Source organism: Podarcis bocagei (assembly GCF_964188305.1).
Source record: "Podarcis bocagei genome assembly, chromosome: 1".
Taxonomy (NCBI): Eukaryota; Metazoa; Chordata; class Lepidosauria; order Squamata; family Lacertidae; genus Podarcis; species Podarcis bocagei.
The window spans coordinates 79925646-79942645 of record NC_138125.1 but is presented as its reverse complement, the minus strand read 5'-3'; the positions used below and the strand labels follow the sequence as shown (position 1 = coordinate 79942645).

Below are 17000 nucleotides of genomic sequence, written 5' to 3'. Positions count from 1 at the left end.
ATCCTATTTCTGGCTGGGATTTGGTAGAGTATGTTATTCATGCACACAAGTTTGTCTTTGCAAACATAGAAGTGACAAGTCTTTAAGACATTGTATTTTGACATGATGCTCAAGATTGATAGCAAAGGGAGGAGGCAATACAATGAAGTTTTGTTGGCCTCCTTACAAAAACTTTGCCTCTCTTTCCTACCAGCTAAGAAACGCCCAGAAACTTCGCATGTGCCAGCAACAATTTTGTCCAACTGCCTTCATGCAGCTATAGCTACTAATGGATTTAAAGTACACTGAGTGAATCAGATGCCATCGTCTTCATTGCCTTTTTTTCAGGAATGGTTATTACAATGAATAAATGCAGCTTGTAACTAAATGTGTCTGTCTGTCTCTCTCTCTCTCTGATTTGCCTTTCAGGAAGAGCTAGAGGACTTCCTTCTGCCAACAGTCCAGCTCTGCCAAACTGTGCTGAATCAGATGCGGTACTCATCCATACTCCTGCTAGTGTGTCAAGACTCAGAGCAGCACAAGCCTGACATTCATTTCTTTAATTGCGATGAGGTGGAGGTAAACAAGGGTGGGGAGAGGAGGGGAGGAAAAAACAACATGGTATATTTTAGCAGCTTGGTGCTAGATGAGAAAATGTTGGTGTGCAAGCATGACTCCACTGTGACCGTGTTCCAGCTCTGCAGCCACATGCAAGCAAGGACCTCCTGTTGTCAATATTAGCAGAGAAAAGCATTTCTTCTATCCGCAGTGCTTAATGTGCAAGGGAAGGGATGTGCATACAGAAAACTCTTGATGGCAGGCAAGGACTGCCGTGCAAAGCTTCCGTGGGAGCGAATCTCACAAAATCTTTGCAATTACATATGGAACTGTGATTTCTAGTGTATTTGTAGCTGTGAAGCTAACACACACACACACACACACACAGCATAGTACAATGAAACATTTTTTAATGCAGCATTTGTTTATAAGACCTTGTTCCATTTGCATTCTTACATGCATTCTTAAATTTCTGCCATGAGCCATTTCTTCTCTTGAGACCAACCTGATCTTGTATTTTAGGCAGAGATGGTACATGAGGACATAGAAAGTGCACTTGCTGACCATAAGTTTGGAAAGAAGATACGGCCGCAGACTCTCAAGTAAGTGGGTGCTGTGGACAGGCAGGCTCCAGCAAGTAAATTGGGAAGAAGCTTTGCTTGCCCTACTCTGCAGAAGTCACAAAGCTCATGATCCACCCTTAATTTAATTTCCTGCTCCTTTTAAGTTATTGAAGTACTAGGTGTGTCCCTTGGAGGTGAACACATTAGGATTAAAGGACAGTAAAATTAGGCACAGCCTTGTGAAATTTTGAGCAACAAGGGCAGAGAAACAAGTAATAATAATAATAATAATAATTTTATTATTTATATCCCACCCATCTGGCTGAGTTTCCCCAGCCACTCTGGGTGGCTTACAGCATATGTCTGGTGCGCTGCAAACTTCATCTGGCAGCACAAACTCTTGTTTGTCCAAGGGATTATTTTTGATACCCTAACTTCTAAGGAACATGAGTCATCTTGATGGGTTCCATTTACAGATACAATATCCTGATGATACTAGGATGTGCCCACATTCAGTCCTATCATATACTGAAGCAATTCCCCTGTTGTCTTTGAACTAGACTTCGTTTGTTTGTTTGTTTGTTTGTTTGTTTGTTTGTTTGTTTGTTTTACTAAATGGGAATGGGAATTGTTGGGACTTTCATGAATGAATGAATTGCATAAATCTCATCTTGGCATGGTTAAGTTCACTCTCTGCTTTACTCATGTTTAAGCAGGGAGATGATGTGGGTAGCACAGGTGTCATGCTTAATCCCCATGCCAACACTACATCTTGCTGTGAGCCAATGGCAGTTGCCCAAAGAAGTACATAATGTACCCAACCCTCCTGTTTAAACATTACCCAAGCAGTGTGGGATGCAACCCGCACAGAAGCGGCAATCCACACCATTAAACCAATATAAAAACTAGACCATGTACTGTACAATATTGTCATGGCTGCTGGCCTTCCATTCCCTTTTTAGGTGTATTAGGAAACAATTTATTGATAGTTGGGAGTCTCCTAGTTTGGTTTCTAAGATGTTACCTTAAGGAAGTTGACAGAAGGAAAGTTCCCCATCCACCCTTCCCACCGCAGCCATTTGCATCCCTTTGCTCAAAAAGCCTTATTGAATATCAGGGGTGGGGGCTTCCTTAGCGATGTGGGAAGTGGGGAACTTATGCAGGAAGGGGAAAGTCACCCAAAATCATCCTTGGATTTTAAGTTAGGAAGTTCACTGAGGGAAATGTCCCCATCTTCTCTTCCACCCAGAATCCCTTTCTGCCCCATCTCACATTGTTGAGGAAGGGTCCCCTGTCCCTTCAATGCAGCCAGAGTTGATATTCAGGGATCTGCCTAGTTAGTTTGCCTCCACTTATCCTCTGCTGGTGTAGTTGTAAATAAAGCAAAGACCCTGTGTTACATTTACCTAAGGAAATTAAACCTGGTAGCTCCTCCCTTGCAACTTTTCACAGGTTAGGAGGCAGCGCATAAATGTATTATTGGTTGTTGTCAACTGTTTAGCCCACACCAGTTTGGGCAGCAGGGATATCATAAATGACTACCCAAAACCTTGTAACTGTAGTCATAGACAGGGTGTCCTGGTAAAAGGAGTGATCCATTGCTTCCTTTTCAGGGTAAACCAAGAGAAGATTAAACAGAGACAATCCATCCTCCCACCACCTCAAGGGCCAGCTCCAATTCCTTTCCAGTATGAAGCAAGAGGCTCACCAAAGAACAACCAGAATCGAGTGGCTCCTCCTTCACAGCATCATGAGCCAGGTATAGAAGGCAGTTGGTGACTAGTTCAGATTGATGACTAATGCAAGCATCTGCTTTGGGTTGTGACTCACCCAGAAAGTCTTATGTTGTCCTAACATGATTAGGCATGTGCTGTTTCCCAGTAGAACAGGAAAATCTCTATTCATCTTCATTGATTTCTCCATTTTAACCACTCAGGTAAAATAGCCCAATGGCAAGTATTTATTTCGCTGTAGTAATTAAAGCAAAGGATCCTTAAACTGAAAAGCATTTTTAATAGCTTGAATAATGCTTATTCATTGTATTAGGTGCTGTATGCATCCAGAGTATATTATAAATGAGACTGAATCCATCCCACCAAGGATGCATGCATTTCCAACAAAAGTTAATTGTACTGATTTTTCAATGCCAGCCTTTTTCTGTTGGCCCCCAGATGTTTTGTACTACAACTTCCATCCCCAGCCAGTGCTGGGGCTGATGGGAGTTGTAGTTCAAAACATCTGAAGGCTACCACGGTGGGAAAGGCGACACTATATGATAGCATTGTCAGGTCTCAACCTGGAGAACCATCATTTCTGCCTATCACCCCACAGCAATGATAAAGGATGCAACCATGACTTCTCTTATCTTAGTCCCACTGCCCAGCCTCCTCTCCCCGCCTGCCCCACTCCTGTACTGCAACATGAGTGTCCTGCTTGCTCCAGTGGATAGGAAGGGAGAGCAGATAACTCTGGGCGGCTTACAGCACATAAAAAATGGGAAAACATTAGACATTACAAATTTCCCAATACAGGGTTGCCTTCAGGTGTCTTCTAAAAGTCAGATAGTTTTTTATTTCCTTGACATCTGATGGGAGGGCATTCCACAGGGCGGGTGCCACTACCGAAAAGGCTCTCTGCCTGGTTCCCTGCAACCTCACTTCTCACAGTGTGGGAACTGCCAGAAGGCCCTCGGAGCTGGACTGAACGATGGGGGTGGAGGTGCTCCTTCAGGTATGCTGCAAGAGGAAACAATATGTTTCTACCAGCCTGCTGTTTTCATACAGACTTAAGCACAATTTGATAGCATACAGCTTTTCTCAACATAAGATTGTTAGGAAAGTCTGGAGAATTTCTACTCCAGAATAGCAGAAGGACCAGAGCAGAGGTGGCACCATTCTTTTGTGAACAAAGACACTATGTGTTTTAATAGCTGCATGACAGGCAGCAAAGCAAAACACACTTTAACCCAGGGGTCAACAAACTTTTTTAGCAGGGGGCCAGTCCACTGTCCCTCAGACCTTGTGGGGGGCTGGACTGTATTTTGGGAAGAAAAAATGAACGAATTTCTGTGCCCCACAAATAACCCAGAGATGCATTTTAAACAAAAGGACACATTCTACTCATGTAAAAACACGCTGATTCCCGGACCGTCCATGGGCTGGATTTAGAAGGCGATTGGGCCGGATCTGGCCCCCAGGCCTTAGTTTGCCTACCCATGCTTTAACCCATCATGAAGAGCTATAGCCAGAGGGAAAGCATTACCTGTTGACATGCAGCTAGTCAGGCTGAAATTAAAAGAATTAAGCCATTCACTGAAGTGAAGGCATGTGTGCTGTGTTTATTGTGTACTGCATTAATTCACCTCTGAAAACTTGTTCAAACTGAAAGTCTCAAGCTGCCTTGAACATACTGTATATTGGACCAAAAACATCTTTCCCCTAGAAATAATTTAAATGGTTAAATCTGCTGGTCTCTGATCCTGAGAAATATTGTGCTATTTTAAAATCTAGTTTTGCATAATGGAAATAATGTAGAACTGTAATGGGAGATGGGTGTTTTGATGATGTTCATATAAGTAACAAATGTCTTTGTTGTGCCATCAATCAGATAGGTACAAAAACCTATCAGCCTGTGGAATCAGCTAGTTTCCCAGGTGATGTGTACCTGTGTGTTCCAGAATGACTTGAGCTATGAGTGTAGCTTATTGGCTGTCCAATCAGAAGCTAAAAAGAGAGCAGCAGAAGTTGCAGAGAGTTTTTATATATATATATTTAAAAAAACACTCCTCATACTGGCACCCCCAAAATGAGAATTGATGCTCGTTGTCTTTTTGAGAAAACTAAAAATACATTGTAAGATTGATGATGTTTCCTAGTTAGTCCTGCCCCCCAAATATCACTTTTCACAGCACATTTTGTCAATGTTTTCATATCATACTTACTGGTACTAAAGCGATTTTTGCTTTCTGCACTCTGAAAAGATGGAGTTGGACATGTACAGTGGGGAACAGTAATCCTCTGAATGAAAAGTGAGGGCTTGATGTGGCAGCTTCCTCGCTAAGGCATACTTAATACCTGCCTGAACGAGTCACTGAATTCCCTGACTTGGAGATGACATGACATGTAGGCAGATGGGTAGTGGCTCAATGTCAGTAACTCCCATTTTCTGTATTCTGACTCGTTTGCCCGAATCCTTGCTTCTTGCCACTGAAAAATGATCTAAACCCTTAAAGAATTTGTTTCCTTCTCAATCTTACAAATGCAAAGTGGGTGGGTCTACCAGAAACATTGCATACACTGCCTGTTAAATTTCTGCAGGTTACTTTTACATGTGTCTCTTTGTTTATAGCATGGGGTGCTTACGCACATTCCACCAACCACTTTGAAAAACAAATTGGATTCTGTAGAGGATTGTACAAGTTCCTACAGAGTTCCTCTTGAGTTCTATTTACGTCTGTATAAGACAGCAGTCAGCTAGAAATCCTAGCAGCCTGGGGCTGTTAGACAGTTCTGTATTTATTTTTGTCCTAATTTGTCTTAAACCTGCCCATCCCTCATCATTTTGATCCTTTCTGTGCTACTAGAAGGATGTGAGTGATGGGCGGTACGTGTAGCCTCCCATGTGCCCATGGCTATTCTTCCCTATTGCATTTAAAGCACTAGGAGACCACTTTAACAGCCATGGCTTCCTCCAAAGAATCTCAGCTACTGTAGTTTATTAAGGGTGCTGCAGGTTGTTAGGAAACCTTGATAGAGCTATAATTCCTGGAGTGTTTTGACAATCAATCCCTTTTCCCATGGAACTCTGGGAATTGTAGCTCAGGCCAGGGAATTTGGGTCTCCTAGCAACTCTCAGTACAGTTCCCAGGATTCTTTGGGGGGGGAGCTATGACTCTTTAAAGTGGTATAATATTTATTTAAATACATAGTGCAGAAGGGGCCTAAATGTTTTGGAGTTAAGTCTAGGAAGTCATGGGAGGTCAGCGGGACTTGGAAAGGGTTGGGACATGTTACTTTTTAAAACCTGGCCCTGTTTTGTGCCCATAAGAGCAGCCTGACACGCTCTTCTCTTTGGTGATCACTCATAGCCGAATAAGATTGTCTTCCATAAACACTGTTTTAACAATGAGTCCGTAAGTGACTGTGGAGGCCAATTCTGGATCCACATATCCTTCCACAGTGAGGACATTGGTTCCCAGGTGGGAGTTGATCACAGTGTGGATTTGCTAAGCGTGCCTTCCTCTTAGCACATTTCTCCTTGTGTCCTGAGTTCGAGTGTCTTCAAAGCCCATGACACCTTTGGTAAAGGCTGTTTTCCAACTGGAGCGCTTGCAGGCAAGTGTTTCCCAGTTGTTGGTGTTTATACTACTTTTTTTTAGATTTGCCCTGAGAGAGTCTTTGAACCTCTTTTGTTGACCTCTTTTGTGAACCTATTTTGTTGTTGGCAGCTGATGGGTTGTTTCTTTTTAAAATTTTGCTTAATATCTGTACATTAGACTCCCACTTAATTCACAAGAGCAGGTGCCATAACAGAAGTTGGCAGTCTTGGCCTCAAATATACTGGTGATGCAATTGAACCATTGCTTACAATCCCATGCTGCTCATGGCCTCTGCTTTTTATTTCTTTCCTGCCAGAGCTCCTTATTTATGGCAGAATGTGAATTTTGCACGCTGACACAAATTTGCTTCAGCATGAGAAGAGCATTTCCTCCCTAGTTAATCCCTAACCTTGCCTCTGGAAAATAGCTGAGTTTCCACCCCATTTTTAAAGTTATTAATTTGAAGGACATATGGGGTGGGCAGGATGAACTCTGCGAGTGTAAGCACCAGGATTCTGGACTGGATCAGGTGCACTGTATGCACCATCTGTCCCTGGCACACTGACTCTTCTTGTTCAAGAATGCTGTTTTCAAAGCAACCAGATTCCACTTTGTGGCAAAGACGTCAGCAAGTATGTGAACAGGAGTGCTCTGATAGACATTGTTTAGTTGAGCTTTCAGAAAGACTCCTTCTGAGTGACTTCGCATTGATGGGATAAGAGGAGAGATCCTCTCATGGACTTGTAACTAGTTAAAGAATTGAGAGTAGGAACAAATACATAGTTCTCAGAAAGGAGGGATGTCTCTAAGAATCTGTACTAAGATCTGTGCGTCTTAACTTGTTCATAAATTATCTGCAGTTAGAGGTGTGAATTGAAGTGGTCAGGTTTGCTGTTGGCACCAAGTTATTTACTGTAGGATGGTTAAAAGAAAAAGGAAGAGATAGCAAAAAAGCTCTGAAAGGGTCTTTCCAAACTATATGAATGGGCATTAAAATGGAAAATGTGTTTCAATGTGATAAGGGGGCATAAAGTGATTCACATTGGGGCAAATATACACTCCTGGGGTCTCAGCACACTGGGACTGCCCAGAGAAGGGATACTGAGTTTTTGGTGGGTATTCCAATGAAAAAGTCAGCCCAGTGTGTGGCTGCTTTAAAAAGGTGTACTCCCTTTTGGGGATAAATAGGGGAGAAAAGAATTGCCAATATCATAATGCCTTTTTACAAATCCCTACTTAGAATGATGTGTGCATCATTCCCAAGAATTCTGGGGTGTAAGCAAGATATTGTAGATCAGGCCAGAAAAAAATCAGAAAAGGGATAACCAAAATGATTATGAGATTGCAGCAATCCCCCTAAAGTATAAAGGTTTAATGGAGAATACGCCTATCAAAGGCTGCTAGCCATGGTGTCTCTGTACAGCTTCGAGTGTTGGAGATAGCATGCCTCTGGAAATCATGGGTTGGGAGAGTCCTGTTGCACTCAGTTTACGCTTATAAGTTTCCCATGGGCATTTGGTTGGCCACAGTGGCAACAGAATATTAGACTAGATGGGTCTTTGGTCTGATCCAAGAGGGCTCTTATTTTTATGTTCTCATGTGGCTGAAAAAAAATATACATGAGCTGCTTGCGGGAACTGTGCACAAGAACAATCTCACTGCAGCTTTTAACAGACAGGTTCTTGGCAGTGAGGCCTTTGCACCTCATTTTGCAAAACTGAGTCCTGTATCAATAGAATAGATGGAGCTTTGCCAGATCCCACTAAATGAATTGTTTGACTCTTAACGTATGGTTGCTCTTATGTGTCCAAGTCAACAAAATAAATCAGCAAGGTTTACAATACTGGCATATCGTGCCTTATCCTCCTGAGATATTTAATTAGCAATTTTCTCTCCACAATAATTCCCTCTGCTTCCCTTTATAAACAGTCATAACCTACCATATGTTACCAATAATATTAATGATTATCCATATCAAATGATGCTTTGCAGGTTATCTTGGTAGAAGTCAATTTTAGAAACCAGGTGTTTTGAATTTCTCTCCACTTTTGACCTCTCCTTTTTGATAACTAATTTTTTGTGTGTTTGACAGAATATGATCGACGAAGCTCCAGTTCTCAGGACTATGAAGAGTCCCGGGCAATTTTAGCACAGAAGATTGAAAAAGAAACGGTTAGCTGCGACTTTAAAAAAAAATCACAAAAAACTTATGTGGGAGGATGAGAAAAGGGGATGAACAGGGTGGAGATGCATTTTCTAAGGACGAAACCAAATACAATGTTAATTCTGTGAACACAAGTCATGTTCAGTTTTGTAATGTAAATACAGAGCAGAGCAGCCTAAGGAACATGAGGGTGGGAAGTAAAAGCTTGATGTTCTCTCTTGTTGTCAGGGTCCCAACAAAAAAATGCTTATTTGAACCTGATATTTTCATTTCAAGGGAATCTTCCAGTGGTGCCAATGGCAGGAAATGAGAGAATTAAACTCCCCGAACCACATTAGTTCTGAGGCTGCTCAGACCACCCCCACAGGTGCTCTTTATACACGTGCACACACACACCTACAGGAGTGTGTTTTGGCCACCTCATGAGAAGAGAAGACTCCCTGGAAAAGACCCTGATGTTGGGAAAGGTGGAGGGCACAAGGAGAAGGGGACGACAGAGGACGAGATGGTTGGATAGTGTTCTTGAAGCTACCAGCATGAGTTTGACCAAACTGCGGGAGGCAGTGGAAGACAGGAGTGCCTGGCGTGCTCTGGTCCATGGGGTCACGAAGAGTCGGACACGACTAAACGACTAAAACAACAACAACACACACACACTCACACTCCCTGTGCACATTATCTGCATTCACAGAAATAGCATCCCGTCTGGTTTGGTCTTCAGTGGCGAGGGACAGAAGGGACAAGGAGAGAGGCATGCACAAGGCTCTGGCTCTCTTTCCATTTTTATTGTTTTTCATTTCTCTCTTTGCAGCAAATCCTAAACTGCACTCTAGATGATATTGAGCTGTTTGTTGCCAAGCTTCAGAAAGCTGCAGAAGCATTCAAACAGCTGAACCAAAGGAAGAAGGGAAAGAAGAACAAGAAGAAAGGTCCAGCAGGTATAAAGGGCCAGACTGCCAGCTTCAGGGCAGGGGTGGGGAACCTTGGTCTAGGAGACTTAGTTGGTCAGAATCAAGGATACACACACACATAAATATATATTAAAAAAGAATCAAGTATACACTTGCAGAGTTAATGCTAAATGCATTACTTTTGGTAAATGAGCCACCATAGCCACTTAGTGGACTGTGAAAATTTGTGTCCCGGGCTTTTTTAGCTTAATCCACCCATGTTCTGTCTGAAATTAAGCGGTGCATTGGTTGCCAAATGTGAAATATATTGGCATTATTTTCAGTTCTCCTACCCCACTATTAAGAGTGCCGAGAGCTGCTGGTAGACTCCCATTCCCTTCACAGAACTACAATTCCCAGAATTTCCTGAGAAGAGGGGTTAACTGTTAACTTGCTCTGGGAACTGTGGTTCTGTGAAAGGCATAGGAGTCTCCCAGCAACTCCTAGCTAATGTTATCTTTTCTAAAAACCACATGGTTTTAACTTCCTCTCCTTTGTTTCTTTGTATTCACTGTTGTTGTTGTTTTGCTTTAAAGAGGGGGTTCTGACCCTGAGGGCGAAACCCCCAAATGAGGCTGAATTCGTTGACTGCTTCCAGAAAACAAAGTTGGCACTAAATCTCCTGGTAAGAACCAAAAGGCACAATATAATTTGTCTCTACACTAGACAGGCAATGGTTATACTACATGCCATCATCTTATACCAAGGAAGGATTATGATTTTACATCCAAAGAACATGGTTTCTCCTTATCAGGACAATATCAAGGCTGTGTACTTAGCTTTGCTTGAGATAAAGAAAGATGAGAAAGCAGAAGGAAGTACAATTTTCCTCCTGCACCAAAGCCACGCTTCCTCCCTGCCTTCTGACTAGTCCAGTCCATCAAAAATGTACTGTTTAGCCAAAGGCCATAACAAATCTGAACAACACGTGGCCCACTATTAACTTCTGCCAGTATCACACTATGGAGGAGAATGCTGTTGGGGCACGCATTGCTTGATTGTCTGTGCAAGCCCTTAACAAGCCATAATCTGTGTGTCATATAATAAATATCTTCTGCTAATCCCCATGTAGCTGAGTGGAAGAAGCACCAGTGCCATGAATAGGCTTGCCATACATCAGGAAAATTCCTGGCATGCCCTGGTTTTCGGGTGTAAAAATGGCTTCCGGGGGCCAGGGGGGAGCAGCTCAACCATTTTGGAGTCTTCCTTTAAAAAGCTCAATTTTACTTTTTGAAATGTGGCAACCCTAACCATGAACAGTTTCTGAACCGCCCATATATTTTCACATGCACAGTTGCCCCTATATCAGTCACAGTAGAAATAATTAACAGGCAAGATAGAAGTAAAGCAGAATACTGTCATGTATTGAGGAGCCACTGTTTCCACTTCAACAAAGAAAGGTGTTGTTTGCCACTACAGCAAATTCCCAGCAATGTAAATAAAAGGGGCATTCATCTGAACTGCTGCTGGCTGCATTTGACATCCTCCTAAATCCCTTTCATTGTTTCTCTTTCCAACGCAACCCATTTTAAATACAAATATTTGAGGTTTTGGGTGCACCAGTGACCTGCAATTTGTGTGGTAACATTAAGACCACACTCCGTCACTGAAACAAGCTCTGTACAAGTTAAACTTTGAAATCCAAACTAATATTTAGATTGGAAGACTCTTGGTTCAAGGACCTGGATTTTTTTGCTGGTGTTACTCTATAGTCTATACAGTACCATGTGTGTTGGTTGCTAGTGTAATATGAATAATATCAGGAATGCCTTAGGCCAGGGTTGCAGTGACAGGGGCAAACCTGTGACCTTCCAGGTGTTATTGGACTGCAACTTCCATCAGCCCCATTCAGCATGGCCAATGGTCAGGGGTAATGAGCGTTGTGGTCCAGCAGCATTTGGAAAGCCGAGGTTTCCAATTTCTGCTTTTAAACCTCAATGTAGCACTGTCTGTTCAAATATGCCGGATAACTTACTGGGCTTGGAATGCTCAGGAAGTGTCCCCTTTTTTCCAGTTACGATGATAGAACATAAGAACATGCCCTGCCAGATTGGATCAGGGACTATTATTCCAATGCTGTTTCCAACAGCAACCATACAGATGGCTCTGGAAGCTCACAGATTGGGGCCATGAGGTGATGGTCACCCCTGTTGATCATTTGCAGCATCTGTCACTCAAAGATATCTTTCCTCTAGAAATGAAGGTTCCATTTAACTATCATGGCCAGGCATAGGCAAACTCCGCCCTCCAGATGTTTAGGGACTACAACTCCCATCATCCCTAGCTAACAGGACCAGTGGTCAGGGATGATGTGAGTTGTAGTCCCAAAACATCTGGAGGCCTGAGTTTGCCTATGCCTGATCATGTCTAAGAGCTGTTGATAAGTCTATCCTCCTCCTTCATGAATTTGTGTAGTCTTTTTTTAAAAAAACAACAACACCATCTTAGCCAGTGACCAACACAGCCTGGAGAAGTTGGGAGGTTGTTAGGCAAGAGTTAATAAATGACTACTCTTTAGTTTTCTGTGGATTCATTGTCTGGGTAGGAATGGATTGATGCAGCTGTTTTAGTTTTATTAGAGTGTGTGTGTGTGAATTATTTTTATGTTATTTCTGTGAATTTACCCTGAGTGTTTTTCTGCCATAAAATATAGCTTAACACCTAAATAAATAGCAGAGGACTAACACATAAACTCTCCAATTATGACAAAGCTTGACTCCCATGCCAGCTAAACCTTACTTCAAGGTTTGGAATTACAGCTAAATATTTCTGCTTTTTTGATTTCATTTCTGACTATGAAAATTTAAGAAAACAGTGATATCTCTGTATCTTAGGGCCTTTCAGACAACTTGTTTATTAAGAATACATCCTGATTTGTTTACCGGCAGATTAGACAACATTGGCTATTTAATGAGCATCCATTTTCATTTGTGGAGAGGTTTGATGACATTGCACCAAATGATGTGTTCCCTCACACTCTCCAGTGCATTTTCCTATCACTTTCCTTATTGCAAAAAGTCTGATATTTTGGAGGAGTGAGCTTGTCGCACAAGACCTCCCAATCAACTATAATTGCACAAACTGAATTTTCCAAAGTGTGGTTGAATCCTACTTGAAAATAGCAATAGTGTGGAAGCACCCTTAGAATCAGCAAATCAAATTTAGTTTAAACCTGATTTCATTTTCCCCCTTTTTTAGGCCAAACTGAGAAAACATATCCAGAATCCAAGTGCTTCAGAATTAGTGCATTTCCTGTTTGGACCATTGGAATTGGTATAATTGTCTTTACTATATAATTTCAACATTCTTCCTTATTCATTGCTACCATAATAATCGCCTGGCATAGAGAGTAATAACCCATTTAAGGGTACATCTTATTACTGAGGTTCCATTCAGAAATCACCTATAAATTAACAAATGTTAAACATGTTTTTAGGTATATGTAACATTTTTATAACTATAAACTTTCATTGGACAATGACCTCTGATTTGTTCCAAAGGATTACACTGGAGGATTGAAGTGAGTCAAAAGATGGCCAGAAACTCATGACAAAAGAATGAGGCTCTTAGTTCAGTTTCTACCATTGCTGGGATGGGAAAAATCTTCACTTGATGAAATCCTTTGCTGAGCAGGAACTCTTATAGTAATCTTTACAGGCTCTGAATGTCACAACCCTATGCCAGCTTGCTCAGGGTAGCTATATTGGTGGGTGATGGAGGTCTATTTTCTGTTACAAATGCTACTAAAAGGGGTAATCATGTTGTGAGAACTCAACAAGCAGAATTGGCATTAAAGAATGTAGAGAGTACATTACCTCCTATTCATCACCCAACAGCTGCATAAAACCTATTGGAATGGCTCTGTGGTGTGTCTGGCATAACCCATGTTGTGCTTATAAGTGCTAATGTGCAACACCTTGTTTATATAATGAAGATTAAAGTGAAAACCTGCTCCATGTTAACTTTGTCAAGTGTGCTTGCAGCTAAAATGTGGGATTACAGTGAATATTCAATTCAGGAGCTATCCTGAGAATACACAATAGTATTATTTTGGAAATAGCCCACTGAACTGCTTGAATTTGACTATCCATTTTGCTTTTTAGGCTTTCCATTAGCCACCCAGTATAATATTTTCAGTAGAGAGTTGGGGTCTGGTTTTCTTTCAAACATCTTGAAACACCTTTGAAAATCCTCTTATGTGATTTCTCGTATGTTATCCAGATAGTCAATAGCTGTGGAGGTCCTGAAGTTGCAAGGTCTGTTGTCAGCCCACTTCTTTCTAGAGACGCCACAGATTTCCTGAAAGGGCATCTGACACCAAAGGAGATGACGCTGTGGGAGTCCTTGGGGGAGACTTGGACAAGGTCAAGGTTAGTTTCAAGGAGAGAACCAGAAGAGAATATAAAGTTGGCTGAAGCTGGTAAAGGGGAGAGCCCCTTGAGAGATCACATTAACAGAAACATTAAGTGGGTCAATAATGTGCATTTCTTTAGAAAATGGGGCAGAATATCTCAACTTGCAGTATTGGCTTAAAACTTTATGAAGGGGTTCTGAAACTAGATTTTTCTCTGACACAAACAACACACATACACACCTCTTTAGAAACCTATCAATGTTTCTAAAGGTATTGTTTCTAAAGGTATTGGAAGCAAAACAAAAATAAAACAAAACAAGGCTTTAGATTAGAGTCCAACAGTAGGTGTTAAGAGACTGAAAACTGGTTTTGTAGCAATGCTTGATTTGCTTCTCTTGTGTGTACACTACACAATCCTTTTTCCACCCCAAGAGTTTTTAACCATTGAAAAACCTGTAAAACCAGCTTACCAAAACCCAAAGTGGGATGGGTGTCTACACCATGGGCAGCAATTTGCCTTTCAATCTATATTCAACTCTACAGGGGGGAAACACTCTGTCTCCAGTGTTATTTGGCCACTTAAGTCAATTAGTGACCAAAAAGCATCAGTCTGCTGACTTCTAAAATACGTGTTGGACTTTTATAATGACAACTGTAGCCTAGAATAGTAGAGTGGGCCATAAGGTTCTTGCAGCATATAAACTTCTTCTCAATGTGTTTCCAAGAGCTGAGTGGCCAAGAGAAGCCAACATCCCAAGCTATATTCCAAAGTTCCGCAACGGATGGGAGCCACCTCTAGAAATACTCCGTGGAGCCCCTTGGGAAATAGATATTGGCCACCTGCAAGATGAGGTGAGACTCAGGCTTAACTCCACCCCCTCCTAATTTCTCTTCTTTCATCTTACTCATTTAGTGGGCTGAATACTCTGCAAGCATACAAGTAGGCAGATGTATGGCTAATAAAGGAAAAATTATTCCAATGAAATGCCTACTTCTTTTTGGTATTCCTATTGTTCCTCGCATGAATAGATGATCAAAGACACACTGAGAGCTGTTTAAACTAGAGTAACCCAACACAATCTAGCTGGCAACACACATATGCAGAAGCAGCTTTCCATATGCATATCTCTACCTGCAAATGGGAAATGCACAAATGGATGTTCTGTGTGATGCTGAAAGAAATCCTCCAGACCAGTGAGATTATTACCCTTAATGGAAGGGAAGGAGTAGAGTTGGATTAATTGTACCTCCAGTGCTCTTCCTGTAACCTCATGAAAGGGCCTGTCACTAATCATCTGGCTAGCACTGCATGTCTGCAGCCCTGATTGCTGGATGGCATTTTGCAGCAGCCCACTATCAGAAGCAAGCATGCATATGGCTCAACTGAGGCCATCGTTTCAGTTTTGTTTCCTCCTTTTCAATGATAGAATGTATTGTAGCAATATCGGTCAAATTGCACCTGTATAAAAATCAAATATTTGAGCAAAGAATCAGACCTAATGGAGGCTACAAATTAATATGCCAGGAACTGAAGAACCCCCAGATTATCACCTCTTGCAATTAATTTGAATCAGAAGTCCAGCAGCTGTGTACAGTATTTTAGCTTAGGAAATTTATTGGGTGGGAAATGATGATGATCATGATGCCATTGCTTAGTGGTAGTTTTGCATGCTGAAATTACCCCATGTTCAATCCCTGGTATCTCATGGTATCAGGAAACAGGTAACTGGAAAGACTTCTTTCTCAGATCCTGGATAGTTGCTGCAAGTTGGAGTAGACAATAATGAGCCTCAGGAGACAAATAAGCTGATCTAGTATAAGAAAGATTCCTAAATTGCTTTTAAACTTACTGTGTGAGAATTCACATTTGAGTTCATCAGCTTCAGGGAAGTGGCACCTAATGCCAGGGGTGCTGTTAGGAAATTTTACTGCAGGCCTCCTATCTCCTGCCACTTTCCACAATTTTGCATTTAAACCCCTTTAAAAAAACCAAACACAACTTTGCTTATAGGACAGCTGGGGACACTACGAAGTGCAATGCTGGCGAGATGCCAGCTATCCTCTGCTTTAATTTCTCTGAGTCACTATACATATAAATTTGCATAACCAAAATGTTACACAGATTTGTGTTCTGGATTGTGTCACTAGCAGCACTTTGCCCAGTGGTGTTTATGAAATTCTGCACTATATTCATGTGAGAAGCAAACACAGTGGGTTAAAAAAAAAGTAATATTACACAGCTAACTGGAAAGACACAGAAACACAGGTTTCAAAGGTCAAATAGATGTTCATTGGAAGAACAGGAGGCATTCATTGCTGATACCAAACCCTGCCCCAGAAGTGAAACACTTGTTACCCTTTGTACTGTTGCATTGACTCCTGTGTGCCAACCACCACACCCACCTTGCTGTCATTTGATCTTCTGTCTTCTAATGCAAGAAATAGAGTGAGCACTGCCTGGCAGGTGAATTATTAGTGTTGTCTTATTTGCACTTTGAGAGGCTCAAACAGCTGCTTTCTAGTCAGCGGAAAGCTACCCAGATCTGGCTCCTTCTTCAAGAAAGAGGCATGAGTTATACAGCTACATTTCACTTTCATGACTTTGAATGCTGAGACTGTTGACATGCTGTATCTCAGTTTGGCAATAATATTTCTTCCATTTTATCTAAGCTGTCATCACCTAATGGATATTCCAGCCGGAACATAAAGCCTGTCCAGACATCTGATCAAAGTCCAGCAGTGGATGCTTTTGCTCAACATGTTACTCAACATGTGAACAGGTAATTTCTAGCATATAGAATAGAATAGACCAGGTGTTTCCAATGTATGTCCACCAACCACCATTGGTCAATGAACTTCATTTAGATGTCTGTCCTCTTTACTGACAGCTGCATCTGGAGAATGAGTAAATGCTAACACAATGATGCTAGCTCACACTTTTCTTCAGCTATATGTTACTGTGGAAATGCAAGTCAGTGACACCCATGTATCTCCCTGTAGTGTAGGCCTAACTACCTGGTTGTGGAGGGCAGAAATTATCCTTAAGGTTTCCATTCTACTAGTCCCAACTATTCCTTCCAATGACTCACTATGTTACTGGCATGCTTCACACAAT

General features: G+C 41.7%; 1 protein-coding gene across 1 annotated transcript in view; it reads left to right on the top strand.

Moving 5' to 3' along the window:
- The window catches only part of EPS8L2 (EPS8 signaling adaptor L2), an 87111-nt gene that overhangs the window by 58221 nt on the left and 11890 nt on the right, over positions 1–17000 (top strand). Inside the window, exons 6-15 of the mRNA XM_081202816.1 lie at positions 409–558; positions 1060–1139; positions 2714–2859; positions 8510–8589; positions 9393–9519; positions 10068–10156; positions 12730–12804; positions 13753–13901; positions 14611–14737; positions 16556–16665. Coding sequence (XP_081058942.1) covers positions 409–558; positions 1060–1139; positions 2714–2859; positions 8510–8589; positions 9393–9519; positions 10068–10156; positions 12730–12804; positions 13753–13901; positions 14611–14737; positions 16556–16665 — 1133 coding nt within the window. The remainder of the gene's footprint in view (positions 1–408; positions 559–1059; positions 1140–2713; positions 2860–8509; positions 8590–9392; positions 9520–10067; positions 10157–12729; positions 12805–13752; positions 13902–14610; positions 14738–16555; positions 16666–17000) is intronic.